This window comes from Mytilus californianus, unplaced genomic scaffold, assembly GCF_021869535.1.
Source record: "Mytilus californianus isolate M0D057914Y unplaced genomic scaffold, xbMytCali1.0.p SCAF_11, whole genome shotgun sequence".
NCBI classification, from domain to species: Eukaryota; Metazoa; Mollusca; class Bivalvia; order Mytilida; family Mytilidae; genus Mytilus; species Mytilus californianus.
This window is the reverse complement of record NW_026262593.1, coordinates 46,495,707-46,515,028: the sequence shown is the minus strand read 5'-3', so window position 1 is coordinate 46,515,028 and position 19,322 is coordinate 46,495,707. Positions and strand designations below refer to the sequence as shown.

The 19,322-nt window shown below is 33.2% G+C and overlaps 2 protein-coding genes across 2 annotated transcripts; both read left to right on the top strand.

Annotated features, from left to right (window-relative positions):
- Positions 1-7,624: 7,624 nt before the first annotated feature.
- On the top strand, positions 7,625-12,842 carry LOC127719227 (uncharacterized). The gene is made up of 8 exons (XM_052225242.1): positions 7,625-7,945; positions 8,887-9,325; positions 9,741-9,900; positions 10,469-10,561; positions 10,872-11,009; positions 11,280-11,707; positions 12,027-12,278; positions 12,744-12,842. The coding sequence occupies exons 2-8, from the start codon at positions 9,050-9,052 to the stop codon at positions 12,801-12,803; spliced, it is 1,407 nt and encodes a 468-aa protein (XP_052081202.1). The 5' UTR covers positions 7,625-7,945; positions 8,887-9,049; the 3' UTR covers positions 12,804-12,842.
- A 574-nt stretch (positions 12,843-13,416) lies between these two features.
- LOC127720184 (uncharacterized) lies at positions 13,417-14,938 on the top strand. Its single transcript, XM_052226658.1, has one exon. The coding sequence runs from the start codon at positions 13,493-13,495 to the stop codon at positions 14,501-14,503; it is 1,011 nt and encodes a 336-aa protein (XP_052082618.1). The 5' UTR covers positions 13,417-13,492; the 3' UTR covers positions 14,504-14,938.
- Positions 14,939-19,322: the final 4,384 nt, after the last annotated feature.

The window sequence follows — 19,322 nt, the reverse complement described above, 5'->3', positions numbered from 1 at the left end:
AAGCATTGTGTATTAGTTTCATAATATTTGGTTGAAGCAAACTTAAGTTAGAGAACGGAAACTAAAAATTTTGTAATTTTTCCATTTATAAAGAGGCATAACTCTAGAACGGTTAAAGAGACCCTACCAGAATTCAAACTTGATCTGTATTTAGTAGAAATAAGCATTGTGTATAAGTTTCATAACATTTGGTTGAGGCAAACTTAAGATAGAGAACGGAAACTAAAAATTTTGCAATTTTTCCATTTATAAAGGTGCATAACTCTAGAACGATCAAAGTGACGCCACCAAAATTCAAATTTGATCTGTGTTTTACATTCTGTATAAGTTTCATAACATTTGGTTGAGGCAAACTCAAGTTAGAGAACAATTTTGAGACGTACGTACATACAGACGGACAAGGGTAAAACTTAATGATTCCTCCGCTACGGCGGGGCATAAAAAATATTATGTTCATTATTGTCTTAAATGCATTCCAATATAAAGTGGACGGAAAAGTAAAATTTTTTGTTAAGTTTTTCCCAGACAATAAGCACCATCTGAATTAAATTCCTAGTTTTTTTCATTAGAGTACATTGTGTTTATGCCTTACATTTGCTAAACAACCAAATAAATAACTAATATTAAAAAATGGTTGATAAATCACACATCTTTTGCCTCTGGTGATCAATTTTAAGAATAGTTGGTGCTTAAAGCCAGGGGCAATGCATAAAATTGACTCTTGTGTTCAAGAATTGGCGCGAAACTGCATCTATGCTAGAAATAGGAATCGGAATTCTTCATGAAACAATGTAAAGTTATGACAAGATCTTTGAGATTTTTAGAATTCACATCATTCTTAAATATAAATCAACATGCAGACATCTTATGTTGACATCTTATGTTGTACTGTTACACCACTGTCCTAGGTTAGGGAGAGGGTTGGGATCGCGCTAACATGTTTAACCCCGCCACATTCTGTATGTATGTGCCTGTCCCAAGTCAGGAGCCTGTAATTCAGTGGTTGTCGTTTGTTGATGTGTTACATATTTGTTTTTCGTTCATTTTCTTGTACATAAATTAGGCCGTTAGTTTTCTCGTTTGAATTGTTTTACATTTGTCATTTCGGGGCTTTATAGCTGACTATGCGGTATGGGCTTTGCTCATTGTTGAAGGCATTACGGTGACCTATAGTTATTAATTTCTGTGTCATTTGGTCTCTCGTGGAGAGTTGTCTCATTGGCAATCATACCACATCTTCTTTTTTATATCTTATACGTTCAGGTATTTCACATCCAATCTTTTATATGGTAATATTATTTACAAAGCACAAAAATGTCGGCATTCACCTCAAAAGCAAACCAAGCCTTTGAACAGACTTATTCAGAAGGGACATAGTTACGATACTGTTGTCAGGTCATTGAAGATGGCATATTTTGGTATTAGTATTGATTCACTCATAGGGTCTTTTCATCGGAAATAAACACATTTGTTCTAAAAACCAGTTGTTGGCATGATACGGGTCATTTTCTTTTCAATTATTTTATGATGATATGATACTAAACCACTAACGGGAGGGATTGTGCTTGATTTTCATATGATGAAGACATAATCTTTCAATCAGTTTAATTGAAGTCTGGAGCTGGCATGTCAGTAACTGCTAGTAGTCCTTTGTTAATTTATGTATCATTGTCATTTTGCATATTTTCTTTTGTTACTTATTCTGACATCGGACACGGACTTCTTTGAAACCGTTTTTACTGTGTGCATTGCTGTGTGTTTGTTTATTCTACATTTGCTAGAGGTATAGGCGAGGGTTGAGATCTCACAAAACATATTTAACCCCTCCGCATTTTTGCGCCTGTCCCAAGTCAGGAGCCTCTGCCCTTTGTTAGTCTTGTGTGTTTTTTAATTTTAGTTCTTTTATATGTTTTGGAGTTTAGAATGACGTCCATTTTCACTGAACTAGTACACATTTTTATTTAGGTGCCAAACTGAAGCCCGCCTCCAGGTGAGGGATTTTCTCGCTGTGTTGAAGACGAATTGATGGCCTTCGGCTGTTTTCTGCTCTTTGGTCGGATTGTTGTCTCTTTGACATATTCCTCATTTCCATTCTCAATTTTACATTGTACAAATATAAGATGTCGTGTATTTACATGGTTTCTACTGATATATTTTCTCAATATGTCTTTTTCTCAGAAAAATTGACTCCGCAGATCACGAAATCAGCGCCGTTACATTGTTTATAAAATACATTGCGATTGGCCATATAAAAAGTATGCAATCCTAACTTAAGGTATTAGTAAATTACTACTTAACTAACCGGGGATTAAACCCAAAACATTTATGCCATTAATTGTAAGCCTTCTAGGCTAAGAGAGAGAGACGAACCAATGGGTAATAAAAATCATAATTCACATTAAGCAGACATCATCATGACAAACAGAAAAGGAAAGATTGAGTAACAAGAACCACACAAACAATCGGGATGAACCCATGTGTGCCGGAAGGGTTAGCAGTTCCTGCACCACTAGCGCCACCCGTCTAGTTTCTCGTGCAAATAAAATCTTTATTTTTTGAAAAATAAAATACTAGTATGCATTTTTGATCAGTGCGCGAACTGGTGACAAAATATTACCTCCCCTGTAAACAGTGCGCTCTTCTGACTAGAGGCGATCGGTAAAGAAAAACGGATAATGCCGGAATTGTTTTGCTTGTTTGAAATGAGCTAGCACAGACGAACTAAGACGTGTCAACATAATGTGAATATGATAATGAATCAGGTAAATTATTAATTGTTAAGTTTATCACCTCATCGTATCTTCATATGATAGGTGAATTTTCGATTTTTAGTGTCGTCAGGGTTCAAACTTGTAATCATGCCATCCTTTCATTATTATTTTTTAATATTATCCAATGGTTGGAACACCTTGATTTTCTCCCAATTTGTAAAGTTGATCATGTTGCATGATATATATTTTTATCGGGGAAAATATGATATGCAGCAAAGATTTGCAGTTTTTTATTTGCGTTGCTATGTGAAATAAAGGGAGATAAATTAAAGTAAACGAAGGTGCGCTTTTTCAAATAGTAAACAATTTAATTCAGATGCATGATAGTTTGTCAAATGATAAAGAATATCGTAGAAGTTAACTAGAAATTCATCTAATTTATGCATTTTTCATTAAAGATATACAATATGACATACTGAAAGCCGAAAAGGGGTAAAACCACCATACATTGAACAAATTAGGGGGGGATGTCGGGTGAAAATATTACGAAATTAAGATTATTTTTATCTGTGGTAACAATCATTTGATTTTAAGGGGGCATTTCTCTGTTCAAACATTGGTCTAATATTTTCAGGTTCTCTTTGGATTGCCAAATAATATTATTATCACCTAATAGTGAATGATCAAATTATTTTGCAGCGATGTTCTGTATGGAAGGAAGACTGTCACAGAATTCAACAGTTCCGAAGGGGCCTTTAAACTGCTTAACATCAAGATCGATGTAAGATTCAAGTGCCTGATCCAGAGCAAGTTGTAGCCAGTTTTTCCTTGTAATTGTGTTAGAAAATTCACTAGCTCACAGCTGGGTAAAAGACCGTTTCTGGCATTGAAAGGATATCAAACGGATGTTTTATGGAATAATCTCAAGTACATATGACGATCATATGCATAGAAATGTGGAGCTAGTTTCTTTCATGCAGCAATTTGTAATTCCCAATTTAAACTCCGAAAAGACAAGAGCAGAGAAATGTAAATTAATGAGAAAAAGTCTCTGTGAATAAAATTATTCCAAAACTTAAATGTGTTATTAGTGTTGTATTATTTATTAGTAGAGATAATCAGATTACAGTAAGATTGCAACTGAAGGCTTTTGTCGGTAATGTTTTGTAAATCTTGAAGATTTCTTTAGCCTCCATTGTCAGTAAAACCACGTCTTTCAATATTTTTTTTGTGGTTTGTTTACATGTAAATTCTGAATTCTCATGTTTTAAATTTCTATTGATAAAGAAACTGAGCAACTGTGCTTTGTAGAAAGATGTCTAGATGAAATAAATGAGTTTTACTAAAGTGTGTGCATTGCTTTTGGACTGTTAAGAGGCCATCTTCTTTGTGTCTTAATTGGGCAATTTTTTTAATCCAGCATCGAAGTAAGGTGGTATACAAGTTTTTTTTGTGACACAGAATATAATATAATTAGATACAAATCTCTAATGATTTGTATCCAACAAATTATAGAATTGTACGTTTAGCTATTATCTAGACCCGTACAAAATGTATATAATAAGATACATTTAACAGGGGCGGATCCAGAACCTCTGTGTCTAGGGGGATGGGGGGGTGTCAGATTTAGATATTTGTATAGAGATGTATATATGCGAGTATTGGCAGTAATGGTTATGGTGTGTGTGTGTGAGGGGAGGGGGAGGGTGTTCAGATCAAAGATCGTTTCTATAATTCTATATCTTTTAGTTTTTACCATTTCACTCTTTTCTTTATCCTTTGATCTCTATTATATTTGTCCTAAACATGCGTGAAATATTTGCCACTGGACATAAGGCAACCAAAAATCAATCAACGTATTCTTCATATTTCATCATTTTTTTATATGTTATCTATAGGGTTGGTCTCGCCCCTTATCTATTTTTTGCACATTATTCTCTCTATGTAAACCCAATTCCCGTCCTGATAAATGGTGACTCATGTATAGCATCATATGTGGTTATCAAAACAAGAAACATATTCATATTATAATAATTTACTGTATGCTTGGACTTATAGATAGATGTCATTAGTCCCAGATCATGTAATAAAGTAGGTCCTATAAAAATATATAGCATTTTAATGATGATTATATATATGTATATATATTTAACAATGCCAATTTTTTGGAAAAAAAGGGTAGGGGCAAGGCGTTTTTAAAACATATTAATAGGGCGCGTTTGTTTGTTCTTCGGTAGTGAGCCAGAAGAAGTCCATTTCTGTTTTTTTTTGCATTGGGAAGATCTTCTGGCTCTCTTCTATCTCTTCTTTTTTATAGGTTGTTTAGACGGCAGAGGCACATAACAAATATGGCGTCGTTTAGTCTAAATGACATTAATAAATTTATGAATGCAAATATATTAGAATGTGAGCTGTGTTATAAACGTTTTTATGGTATGCCAGCCTTAGTAGGACATCCCTGTAGGACGATAAGCTGGATAAATATAAGAACTACACGGACAATAACAGTTAAGGGACTATTATTTGATATTTGGGATGGGATTTTGATTGATTGGTGTTTAACGCTACTTTCAACACTATTGGGTTATACCGTGGTGGTCAGTTTAATTTATAGATGAAGGATGGGGAAGGGAAGAGAGGGCATTATTATTCATTTTAATCTGTCGCTAATCATGCCTATTTTTCAGCTCTTATACCAGGCAACCATATTCATATAATTTATGAAATCCTTCTGTCCCCCACCCCAACAAATAAATAAATATCAAATGGTTTTCCTCTTATTTAACACAAGTTTAAATTGATTGATTGTTTGTTGCTAATTTTTAACGCCCAGTGACAAATATTTCATGCTTGTTCAGGAAAACACGAGTTTAGAAGTCAGGTATATAATATAAAAACGAAGAGATGGGATATGATTGCTAATAAAGTAACTATCCACCGGAGTTCAAATATGAAGTGGATGTAAGCAATTATAGACAATCGTAATGCCTTCAACAATGACAAAAACCTATTACTGTAAAGTCGTCTTTAAAAAGCCCGACGTGAAAAGTGTGAACAATTTAAACGAAAAACTAAAGGCCTAATTATACAAAACAAAACAATTTACGAAATATCAAATATGAGTCGAGAAATGAGCCAACGACAACCACAAAACTACAGGCTCTTGACCTGGGACAGGCAAATAAAGAATATGGCAGGGTTAATATAAAAACGAAGATGTGGTATGATTGCATATGAAACAACTCTCTAAATTACACAGAAATCAACAGCTATAAGTCACCGTACGGCCTTCGACAATAAGCAAAGTCTACACCTCATAGGCAGCTATAAAAGGCCCCGAAATCACAAATGTAAAACAATGCAAACGAGAAAACTAACGGCCGAATTAATGTACAATAAAATGAACGAAACACAAATATGTATAACACAGCGACAAACGGCAACCACTGAATTACAGGCTCCTGACTTGGGACAAGCACATACATACAGAATGTGGCGGGGTTAAACATGTTAGCGGGATCCCAATCCTCCCTCTAACCTGGGACAGTAGTGTAACAATACAACAACATGTTTGTGAGCACTCAACCCATCCCAAAGCTCTGACAGTGGTGTAACAGTCCAATAAAAGAACAACCTGCACTAATCAGTTGCAATTAGATTAACTCAAAAGATCGGTAGGAGACACACAAAAAAACCCTAATATTAAGACAATAGACACAAAGCACCGACATAAGAGTACTTGCAATTACTGGAAGTTTGCTCAAAGCTAATTACAACTAGTACTGAAATAAATCTTGTTCTCCCAGACTGAAGCATCAATCAGTACACAACGCGCGGCAAAGGATTTATTAAAAAAAGAAAACAGTCCGAGAAACGTCTGGTTTATTTTGTATATAGATATAAGAAGATGTGGTATGCGTGCCAATGAGACAACTCTCCATCCAAGTCATAATTTGTACATGTAAACCATTATAGGTCAAAGTACGGTCTTCAACACGTAGTCTTTGCTCACACCGAACAACAAGATATAAAGGGCCCCCCCCCCCAAAAAAAAAAATGACTATTGTAAAACCATTCAAACGGGAAATCCAACGGTGTCTAATCTTTTTTTTTAAAAAAAACGTTATACATGCATATAGATCCATAAATAATGAAAGTTTTTGAAAAGTGGTGGTCCGAACGTTTTGACCATCAAAATTTTGAAATAGAAATAATAGTTAGGACCAAATGATTTTAACAGCCGGTGCAGAACTCGCACGAACGCCAGATTTAGTTTGAGAAGCGATATTCTGACGCCATTTTTTTAATTCTTGGTCATTCATGTTTAGAAAGAAAGGGGAGAAATCCAAACAATTACAGACCAATCACAAACGTTGTTGCAAATTTGACCTTATGACGTCAAAGAATTTCCCATAATGCAATTATTGCATATAAATAAAAAACCACTTTACCAATTGAATAAAAAATATTGCATTTGAATGACAAATTATACCATTTGAATAACCCGAATAATCCAGTCGTTATGTTACGATCACTACGATCACTCCATTAACGCCTGAATGCACTTACAGTCAAAACGCGTCAACCGGAAGTTAAAGAAACGAGCTGCATTATGGGATTAATATATCTTGACGTATGGCGCGAAATAGAGGAGGAGTTTAAAATTGTTTGTAAACATGTGCAATGGAGCAAGAAACGTGTTTTCATTGTACACATGTGTTTGATCTGAAGAATTTAACGAAGGAATGTAGGAGGAATATTAATAAGATTCACGGTGAAATCAATATATTAGAAACTTTGGAGTCAGTTTACGGTGGTGTTGAACTGCATGATTTCAATGGTTTTGAACAAGACTGTTTTGTTTGCAGTAAGTGCTATAATGTTATACAAGGTATATATATAGGAGTCAGAAGAAACTTTCTACTTTGACAGACTCTTTGAAAAGTGTAGCATCTACAAAATTTTCATCGCTGAATCCTGAAAACACAACTGTAGTAACGCCATGGATCAAATCATGTTCAATTGCACAGGAAAAACAATCTCCAACCAAGAAAAGATCGAGGGAATGTTTGACTCCAGTGAAGTCGGGATACACACCTCATGGAAAGAAACCATTGGCAGCATCATGTCAGACTCCAAAAGCAAGAAGAAAGAGATTAAATTTCAACAAAACTCCACGACAGACCCCTAAATCTACTAGACAATCTCCAGTCAGTCCAGGTCCAAAAGTGAAGGTTAGTCATTTTATAATAAGATAGAACCATATTCTACATGGTATTAAAGTTAATGTGTTATCAAACAGTAAAAATGAATACTTGTTTTTCTAACATAATTTTATTGCTACTGCTTATGCATGTGTTATCTGGACATGAAATTAATCACAGCTGGATTTGACTTCTTAAATCAACTGTTAATTAATCCCATCTTCTTTGTGTGTGATTTTGACAACTTATCTGTGGGTGTTTAAATATTGGCACCTATGTGTAATATGTCACTTTGATCCTTTAATGTAAACTACATGTACATGTTGATTAGAATAGTATGAATATTTTTATTGGTTTTTTTTAATTTCTATAGGCATGATAGGTACAGATCAAAAATTTTGAACAGGTTAAATCTTCTGACCAGGAAAATAAAAACCAACTAAAATCTGTTTTTTAAGAATAAATAGAAATAGATGTTAAGGTTGGTATCAGTTTATGAAACGTGTCTTCATAACAAAATACTCACTTTTCAATTTCTTGTGAACATATTTTTTTTTTTTGTAGAAACTTTTTTTTATCTTTTATGTGACTTCCTTCAACAACACAACATTTTTTGATATCATACAATATTTTTTTTTAACTGAATGTTGGAATGTTCAGTGGCGGATCCAGAACTTTTTGTAAGGGGGGCCCACTGACTGACCTAAAAGGGGGGCTGCTCCTGTCATACTTAAGTGATTCCCTATATAATGAACCAAATTTTTCCCACAAAAGGGGGGCCCCCCTGGATCCACCTATGATGTTGATTTTCTTATCCATTACTACTAACACTCACATATATACATCTCTAAAGAAACATATAATGTTGGCTTTATGGTGCTCCAAATTCAACAAACTTCTGGATCTGCCCCTGAACACATGCAAATTAAATTACTCCCTTCTTTGTTTACATGTTGGTATTGTCTTCACAGGTACATCTGGGATTTAAAGGAAGTTCAAGACAAACTACATTGAAAGGTTCAAGTAAACTGGCTTGCAGAGCAATTGAGCTGAAGCAGTACAAAACAGCAATTAACCATTTACTCCAGATTGAGGATTTAAAGAAGGACATTTTTCAAATAACCAAAAAAAAAGATGAACCAGGAGCTGCATCAAATATGTCAAGCAAAGGAGAGTATGTTAAGAACAAAGAATCTAGAAAAATTTTCATGGAAGAGAGCTTACAATGAACTCAAACAAACATGTCCATTGGTAACAGAGTTGATGTTGTTAATTGCGGGAAATAAGAATAAACAGATACCAAGAATTGTATCCAGCATAGCCATATTGCTTTTCAACAGAAACTCACAGATGGGTGCAATACAAGCCATTAATAGTATTCTGATGTTCAGAGTTCACATTCGCACCAAGGTAAATATATCTTTACATGATAACATATGCATGTACAATCTAGAAAGTTTGGACCAAGAAATGTTTTGTGTTACAGATCTAGAGGAGGTTTTTCACACAAAAAAAGATATTCAAAATGTACATGTATATAGATTAAAAAGATGTGGTATGATTGTCAATGAGACAGTTCTCCACAAGACCAAATGACATAGGAGTTAATTACAACTATATAGGTTACTGTATGAGCTTCAACAATAAGCAAATTCATACTTCAAAGTCAGCTATAAAAGGCCTGAATATATGAGAAATGTTAAAATAGTTTAAACGAGAAAACTTGTATATATATGTAAAGTAAAATGAGTTTCTGTCGATCTGTATTTGTACTGTTATCGTTGAATTATTTCAATTTGAACATTTGATATGTTTTGTTTTTCAGATTTACACTACATTTAACCGTGCAGGCTTGTGCAGCTCATACAAATCAACTATCAGACATGTAGACCAGATATGCCAAAACTTTGACCAGCCGGTTCGGAATTGGACTAATAGAGTAGCCAGTCATTACACCAAGAAATTGAGAGAAACTACACATTTAGGTAATTAAAATGTCTTTAAATTGTTGACCTTTAGTTGAAATGCACAATTTATTTAATAGAAATTCATTTACATATAAAAAAAAGAAGATGTGGTATGATTGCCAATGAGATAACACTTCACAAGACACCAAATGGCACAGAAATTACATGTTATATAACCTGATGTTTAAAATACATGTACTTGTATAAGGTGCTAAGTAAAGAAAATAAGCAAGATTAAAAGAAGTAATGAGTCAAGTTATTAGTTTTGATATGAGCAGCACTCTTTGATATTAATATTCATTGATTATTAAAAAAAAAATTTCAGTACTGTAATTTCAGAATATATTGCGTGCATTTATTATTGCGATATTGAGAAAATTTAAATCCTTTTTAATTCATGTTGAAAATTCCAAAATGAGTGTTTAAATTATTGCGGTAATAACCATGTAAACATTTTTCACAATAATAAAAACATCTCAATAATTTCTGAATTTAGTACATGTAAGTATATGCATGTTGATCTATACATACTTAAGACTCAAGACGAACAACTTATTTACACTTTTTTTTTTTCAATTTTCTGTAGATGAACATAACTATGCATTGTCTTCAATGGAAGACCACACTTCATGTAGTACTACATTGCCAGTGTTGGAAACACCAGCAAAAGGACATACAGGTAATTTCACTTCAATAATGTATATTTCATGATTGAATATTTAGTCATTAATACATGTATGTATGTTTGCAAGCAGATTGAATTTAATGTTTAATGTACTTTGCTGTTTGGAATTTCTTGAAAAGCCTTAAACCCATAGTGGCACAGTAATATGAATAAACCGAAAAAGTTTAAAAGTATTATTTATTGACATTCAACTTTTTATAAGCAAACTTTGAAATAAGTGATTAGTACAGGTACTTTCCACTGACTGCTGTGAGATTTTATTACACCAATACATATATTTATATGGTTTATATTTATTTTAAAGGTACCAATCCAGTTGAATTATTCTGTGAGTCACCATTTGAATGTTCAACTCCAGAAAGTGAATCACCTACATACATGTATACAGCAGTACCAGTTTCACCGCTACCAGAGACACCTAGGACTTCACTTTCATCTAACGGTATGTTGATTTTCCCTTTTTTTGTCCCTGGCAAACAATTATAATAATAAGTTATTTGTGATATGCTTACTGAATATTTTTTTCCTTACCCGTACATGTATGTGTGGTAAGAGCATGAATTGGTTGTCATGAAATTACAGTTAATTATTTATTTTTTTATTAATCTTTAAAAAAATGTAAAACTAAAAGGTCATTTATTTTTATTGTTTCAACCAAGAGCCTAGACATGAAATAAGAATTATTCATTTTTTTACAATTTGATTTTAACAGATACACCTGATCGTACATCAGCAAAAGTCTTCACAGAGTCACCTTACACCACTGTTATGGCAACAGAAACAGATGAAATATCATCTTTCCAAATTGTAATGGACAACTTAAATATGATGACTAAAGCTAGACACAAAACAGAAGACACGTCTAACAAAATGTTTAATCTTGTCCATGCATTAGCTGTTCAAGACAGAGTTTCTGCAGATGACCTGGAAGACTGTGTACCTCAGGCTGACATACTAACTATACCAAATGAAGCTTTCCTACCAAGTAAAGAGGACTACAACCAACTGAACCAGGAATACAACATTTTGATTCAAAGGGTTCTTGTTGAAAACATAAAAGAGTTGAAAGATTGCAAGGAATTCGTTATTTATCATATACCGCATCAATTCTCAAAAGAATCCAGGAAAAAAAGTTGTGTGGTAAGTACATGTATTTGTTTCATTTCTCTGATCAATGTGTAAAGTACTTTAAACCAGTCTTAATTCGAGCAGATGTTCAGTTTGCTGAGCTACTACTAAGTATTTTTCATATTTAACAGGAACGAAGTTGTTGCTGCTGATGTTATAATGCCCTAACTATATGATACTTTAAAGATAAATAATGGTTACAATCAATTCAAATTTAATTCAAATACATGTCTTTAAACAGTACAAACATTAAAAAAAGGTAAAAACATGTTGTTATTATGTGTACTTTTATAGAGCATTGTTGATAATCAATAATAATAATATTTTTCAGATACCACTTGGCATTTTGGAGAAAGACGAAAATAAAACCGAAGAAATGATAGAAATTATTGAACATCTACAACAGTATACTCCAAAAGCACACGATAAGATGATGCCACTTTTGATGGCAGGTGATGGACTCTCTGTTGAAAGAGGGGAAGGAGCACAGAGAGCAAGGGCTGATGGGATTTCACAAGAAGATCGCCTAGAAGGTTTTATTTGGAAAAGCGAAGACTGGCATGCCCATGTCATACCATTGCAGGTGAGAATTAGTATTGAGGTATTATTTTTATAATAGCATTTAAACTTATAGCAACTTGCACTTATTCTAACAATCCAATTCAAAATATTTTATTGTTCAAATAACAGAACTAATTTTTTTTCATTGTATAGATAAAGATAGACATGTGGTATATATGACTGCCAAAGAGACAACAAGTATAAATAAACAATTATAAGTGATTTTTTTCCATATAAACTTTAAGCATATGAGTGCCTCTATAGTTTTGTATTGATATATATATATAAATACATTCCTTTGTTTAACTTGTTCAATGGCAATATCACCTGACCAATACATCGGAAAATTAATTTATAAATGGTACCCAAAAAAACCCAATTTTGTTCAACAGACTCTCCATCATTCTGATTCAACTAAAGTTATATTGTGAAACATCCTTGCAAAGCTACTTTTTATACCACTAACTGTTCACATTTTTACCTGTAGGACACATTCAACCAGCTGTTTAAAGGAACTTCCTCACCAGAAAAGGGAACATTATTTTAGTTACGGGACCTTTTTGAACACAGAGGTGTTAAGTCTGAGGTATGTATTACTATATGTATATAGATAAGGATACATCACAGACACTGTATATGTCATATGAGACAGCGTTTCAACTTTAAATTTGACAATTAAAAGTATCAAACTAGAGTTCACTAGTGATCTTCATGAAAGTTGGGAAGCCACAATGAAATAAAATTGGGATTAACAAACACTTTATAATAAATCTATTTTCTGAGAAAAAAAATATGAAAAATTTAAGAATCAAACTATGCTTAAAAAAAAGGTTAGGGGGTATCCATCCGTGATACAAAATCAGTACATGCACAGCCCAAAAAAACACACAAAAAGCAAAGGAACAGCGCTTTTATCGCTGTTCTTAATCTCAAAGTCGCATATATATTTCTTATTTTGACCAAAGTTGATGTGCAGAGGACTGGTATCTTATACATGTAGGGTGAAGGCAATATAACCGTCTACATAAATAATAATCTACATCACACTGATATTGGATTTGATTGGAATAAAGAAAGCAAACATATGTTCTTAAGACCAGATTTTTTACTTTTTCTTTTGATTTAATATGTACCATTGTTGTATTGCAGGTAAAAGATGCTGTAAATAGTTGTCGGGACTTCCTGCGTTTTGTGACACAAGGGTATGTCATCCCTGCTGCTCTGAATGTGCTAAATATGCACTCAGTGAATGACATTGAAGAGAGCCTGAGTACTAAAACAAAGGGAGAGAAGAAGACTTTTATGGAAAAATTATCAAAAAGTATAGTTGACAAATTCCTTCAAACAGAGATGCCATCCTTAAAGCAGAAAGGTCCTGGGAATAATATTAATGACGAGAACCGTGTACCATGTGGCTTTCCAGGGTGTCAAAAGACATTTTTTAGGGACGGAAAATGTAGACAAAACCATCGTGGCATCTGCCCATATAGACATCTTACAGATTTAAGTGTACCCGATGTAGAGACAGACTTAAATCAACAGTCTACTTCAAACCAGTCAGAGGAAAAGCAGGAAAAACCGGATTATAAATTCAACTATTCCTGTTGTCTGCTAAGAGAAGGTCTCCAAGACTGGATCAGAGAAGATTCATCAAAGGAGAACGATGGGGACAGGCTAGTGAGAATGTGGAGGTTTGATTTTCTAAGATTTTCTCTCAATAACCACACCAAATATCGCCTTTTAGCCTTTCGTTTACAGGCTCAGTTAATGGCACTTTTACCACCAAAATTAGCACATCAGCTGAGACACAACCGATGCATGAACATTCATGGAGTTGAGGGGTGTAATGTTCCAGCCGACCAAGCACTTGAGTTTTTGAACATGAGGGCAAAGAATGCATTGAATTCATTGCATGGCAATATGTCGTCAGCCTCCATTCAGAGATGCGGTAGAAATTTACAAGGCTGCAACAACATAATAGACTCATATACTAGAGGCCTAGATCAGTATTTTGGAAAACCTAGCAATTCAAAACCATCAATGAAAAAGGACATTTCAAAGCTAGTGGAACATTTGGGTTCAGAAAATTTATTTGCCACCGTTCCTGGTCGACATCACAGGTCATTCCCAACAATAGAAAGTGATTCGTTAGTAAAGTTAGATGGATGTAAACTAAACCAGTGGATAACAGACAAGAGAGAAAGTTTTGCCAAGACTCAGAGATTAAGATCTTACTTAGTACAATAAGATTAAACCAATTGTGAACCTTGAAAATTAAGATTTGCCAAATACCTTCTTTGTCTTTCAAGAAAAACGTTTTTATGCTGTCATACAGGAAATCCTTTTAATTATTTATTAAGCCACCAAAGGTCAAATAAATGTACATGCATTTTATAAAATGTATGTTGAAGAAATAACCACATTTGTTGTTGTGATAATTTTAGTGCAATACATGTATATATATAGCAAACTCTTATATGAAAGTTTTTTTTTCTTTATACTGTCATCAAAAGTGTGCATTTCATACTCTAGTGCAATATCTTTATGGTTGGAGCCAATTTGTCATATTTTTATAGTGCGATATATTTAGTGCAAGAGAAAACTCTAAAATAAAAGTTTTTTTTGTTGATGTGTATTCATATATCATGTAAATTCAAACATTTGTTTTAGTATACGTGTCTGATAAATTTAGTGCAATAACAAATGCTCAAATCTAAGTTATTTTTGATGATAATGATGAATGTGCATATCATAAAGAGACATATATCAGTTGCTGTCTGGTGCAATAGGTCATGTAAATAACTGCATTTGTTTTAGTATGAAGTCAGTTTTTGTGATGAAGTGCAATATGTTGAGTATAATACCAAAAGCATTCAATAACCACTTTGTTTTTAATTTTGTTGTTCATGAAAAATGTACAGTTGATGTTTGAATTTAGTGCAACGTGTTCATGTAAATAATTAATTTTGTTGAAGTGAAATGTATGCAGAGGGTACCTGGTATTTTTAGAGCATGTTTTTACATGTCTTTAGTATACCATGATTTCAACATTTAACTGTTATTTTATATATACCATGGCATGTGATGTTTTGTGCAAGTTGTTGACATATAATGTTTAAAGTACATTGAAGGTGTTATTTTATATGCCTTCATTACACTGTGCAAAAGTTTATTTACATTAATGATTGTTGTTATAGTGCTGTTTGTGTCTATGTGTGTATAAAATGTACTTATCAGTTAAGAACTATGTTTTATTAGTGCTTGTGTTCAAATATCAAATAGAAAATTTTATTAATGGATTGAAATGTCAAAATTACCCCTTGTCTTTTCAAAATACCTATTCCTCAGAAAGACAACTCTTCCACAGGGGAAGTAACTATTGTAAATAACTAAAGAGATGTGTGGTAGAATTCACTTTAAATTGGAGGAAATCTGTTAATTTTTTTTTCTCACTATTAGTAAAGAATGCACAAGTAATATGAAATTGAGTAAATTGATATATTGTTTGTACAAATGTTTACTGTCTGATTATTGTTTGAAAAATAAATACTTTTTATTGATAACAACTTGCATTATTTCCTTAACTTCGTGTTCTTTCTGTGCAAAAACAGTATTGTTACTTTGGAACTTGATTGATTGTTGGATTAACGTCAAGTGGCAATTATTTCATGCATGCCTTTGAAATTTGAAAAGGTTAAGCAGTGATCAAAACCAAAAACTCCTTGAAAATAACTGGAACTGCTCACAATATACTAGAAATAGGAATATTTGATTTCCCAGCCTGCCACAGAAATCTTATACTGACTGTTGACTGTTCTGGATACATTGATACCTTGTTATCCAAATCAGGAGCTTGTAATTCAGTGGTTGCTGTCTTTCATATCATTTTTTTTTTGTTTCTTATTGCTGACTCAATTTTTACGCATTAGTTTAACTAATTGTTGGAGGCTGTACAGCAGGCCATAATATTGGCTTATGGTTGCATAAATTCATGCCCAGAGACAAGACTGACACATTAGAAACAAGCGAAAAAAAATGGCAATAGGACAGAATGAAATCATGTATATATATGAACCTGTTAAACCATGACACATGCCTTATGTACCTGTTACTTGTACCAAGTCAGGTGCCTGAAAATTCAGTGTGGTTTGTTGTTGTTTACCGCATTTGTTTTTCTTTTATTACTTTGTAAATCATGGACATAATGTAATGATAAATTAGGTACTAGTAATTAGTTTTCTTGTTTGGATGGTTTTACATATGCCTCTGAAGTCTTTTAAAGTCTGCTTGTTATGGGCATTGCTCATTGTGGAAGGCCTAACAGTTGCTAATTACTTTTATGTCATATGTTCTCTGGTACCAGGAAGAGAGTAGTCTCATTGACAATCATACCACATCTTATTTGTCAACAAGCATACAACAAAAAAGTAACTGCACTGCACAAGTCAAAGCTTGTCTACTTTGAATTGGAGGAATTGTAAAAAATACTAGAACAGATATTGGTAGATCAGAAACGTTAGCCTGCATTTTTAATTGCAATTGTTGAACATTGAAGAGACTATTAAATACATTATTGATCAAGGAAAAGCTTTTACAAACTGTGCTATACAAAATTTAAATGATAATTGTTATTGTTACAAAACTGTCCCTCTTGCAATTATACCAAATTGCATTTATATTTTGAAATTACTTTACTAGTATGCAGTTACATGTATATATAGAACAAGGCATCAAAGGGTTTATTTAAGTCTTAAGGATCATATATAACAGCTTTAATTTAAAATAGTAATACAGTCAATCTTGAACTTCTGCAATGAGTTCTAGAATATCTCCTGCCAGGTTATGATCTATAAGTCCAAGAGACACAATGTTGTCTTCACTGAAAATGAAGTCTGCATTTTCTACAACTGTTTCTATCATATATCTATTAAAAAGAAGATGACGTCCTTCTCCTTCTTCTACAAGGAACTCATAGTAATCAAGTAAGTTTTCCCTCACTGCTTCATTAAGAAAACCACAAAATTGTCCAAGCAAGAAGTCGTCTTCTCTAGAGAGTAGGTCATTGGAATTGTTTTCATCATTAAAGCTGAAGCAGTTTCCACATACACAGTTGACTTTGCAGTTACTGCAGCAGCGATACAATGATGTTGGTTGGCTTGAAATGCTCCCTGATGATGGTGATGCAATGTTGTCTAATTGAAAATGTGAAGTCAGCTGCATACGTAAGCATTTTGTTGTTGTACAGAAGTCCCGCACTGATTCCTTGCAGCGATTTTTAGCTATGTCATAACCGGAATAAAAAATACAAGACACTGATTCTCTACCGTCTCTACCAGCTCTCCCACTTTCCTGAGAATATTGTTCCAGACCTCGAGGTGCACCCCAGTGTATAACACGTTCAATATCTGGAATGTCCACACCCATACCAAATGCGATTGTTGCAAATATAATTCTCAAATAAGGGTCATAAGAAGGAAATTGTGACAATACATGGGTTTTGTTTGTGTCTTCTGTTGAGCGGTGAAACATTGCAACCATTCTTTTCTCAAGATCACTGCCTTGTCCTATTTCATTACAGAAATGTTTGTATAGATCAGCACATGACATTATGTTTCTACAGTAAACAATTGTTTTTTTAGAACTTTTACCATTTGTCTTTAAATCATTAAGAAGCCAATTTAGTTCCTCTTTCTTCTTGCAGGATTTCTGCATATGATATATTACATTTCGTCTGTCAGGGAGAAGTGATACCGTGCATGTGTCATATCGTATCATTTGGAGTTTCTTCATTATTTCGGTTCTCATGGCTTTAGTTGCTGTTGCAGTAAGGGCTACAAAGGCTGTTTTTTCTGGAAAAACTGATCTCAGTTCATTAAGTCTGTTATATTCTTTTCTAAATTCACCACCCCTGAAATAAGAGTACATTTAAACTTAAAGGATAATTATAACACAGATTAAATCTATTTTAAAAGAAGCAATTCAACATAATTCAAACTCAGTGTTGTCTATTTTATTTAAGCAACTGACATTCATTACTGTTAATTCAGAAATTTTTGCAAGGTTTTTATTAATGTTGATAATGTGACTACCCGAGGACTGCAATAATAAGAACTCTCATTATGATATATACCAAAAACATATATCTGATGCAGCATTCCCAAAATTGGCAATAATTAAACTCTTAACTTTTATTATTTCTTCAAAAATTACAATAATAATACATGCAATGATGAATTTACAGTATTTCATTATCATGTGCAATGAAAATTTATTATACATGACCAACAACATTTAGAATTTATCATTAAAAATTTAATTAAGATCAGTATTTTTATTTTTTTCATTTTTTTCCTCATTATATGCATTGTATATACATCACATGTACATGTATGGAACAATTCAGTAAATTTATAACAATTTAATCCAAAACATCCATTAATATATATATATTATATATGGACATTAACCAAAAATGTCCATATATATATATAATATCAGAGTTCATGTTAATACAAACAATTATGAATCGCCAATTTATTTTTTGGCAGTGATCCCTTCCTTTCAAGACATCATAAATACTGGGACCAGGTACTACATTGTACATGTAAGAGGGTCTTGATGTGATTCCTCAATTCTTTGGTCTTTAATATTTTATACTATTTTTCTTTATACTTTTTTATAAAATGATTCCCATCATTTTCTTTTCTAAAAACCCAATCCATCCTCTAATGAGGGTAGGTAGGTAAGAAAATGAATTACTTTTTTTGGCATAATGTCAATTATGAAAGATACAGTACAAGGATGAATATACAGATCTAGCCAAGTTTAAAATTTAAAAGGGGGTCCCATTGTATGTCCTCATTTCTAAAAGCATTGATCATAAAAAAGGAGGGTTCAAATCACCAGACCCCCACCCCTTATCCTGGATCCGCCACTGCTATAATACAATCAATAAGAGATTAAACTTACCATTCAGTTATACAATGTGCTTCATCAATGACCACTGCCTTTACAAGATCATGGAAAACACCTGATGTCAGACTCTTCCTCCACATTCCAGATGTCA

What these genes read in the sequence shown, in the direction of transcription:
- LOC127720184 (XM_052226658.1), top strand. Translation starts at nt 13,493, where the DNA reads ATGCACTCAGTGAATGACATTGAAGAGAGCCTGAGTACTAAAACAAAG.
- LOC127719227 (XM_052225242.1), top strand. Translation starts at nt 9,050, where the DNA reads ATGAACCAGGAGCTGCATCAAATATGTCAAGCAAAGGAGAGTATGTTA. An exon ending in GAGTTCACATTCGCACCAAG is followed by an intron (nt 9,326 to 9,740) that starts GTAAATATATCT and finishes TTTGTTTTTCAG; the next exon opens with ATTTACACTACATTTAACCG. An exon ending in CCAGGAAAAAAAGTTGTGTG is followed by an intron (nt 11,708 to 12,026) that starts GTAAGTACATGT and finishes AATATTTTTCAG; the next exon opens with ATACCACTTGGCATTTTGGA.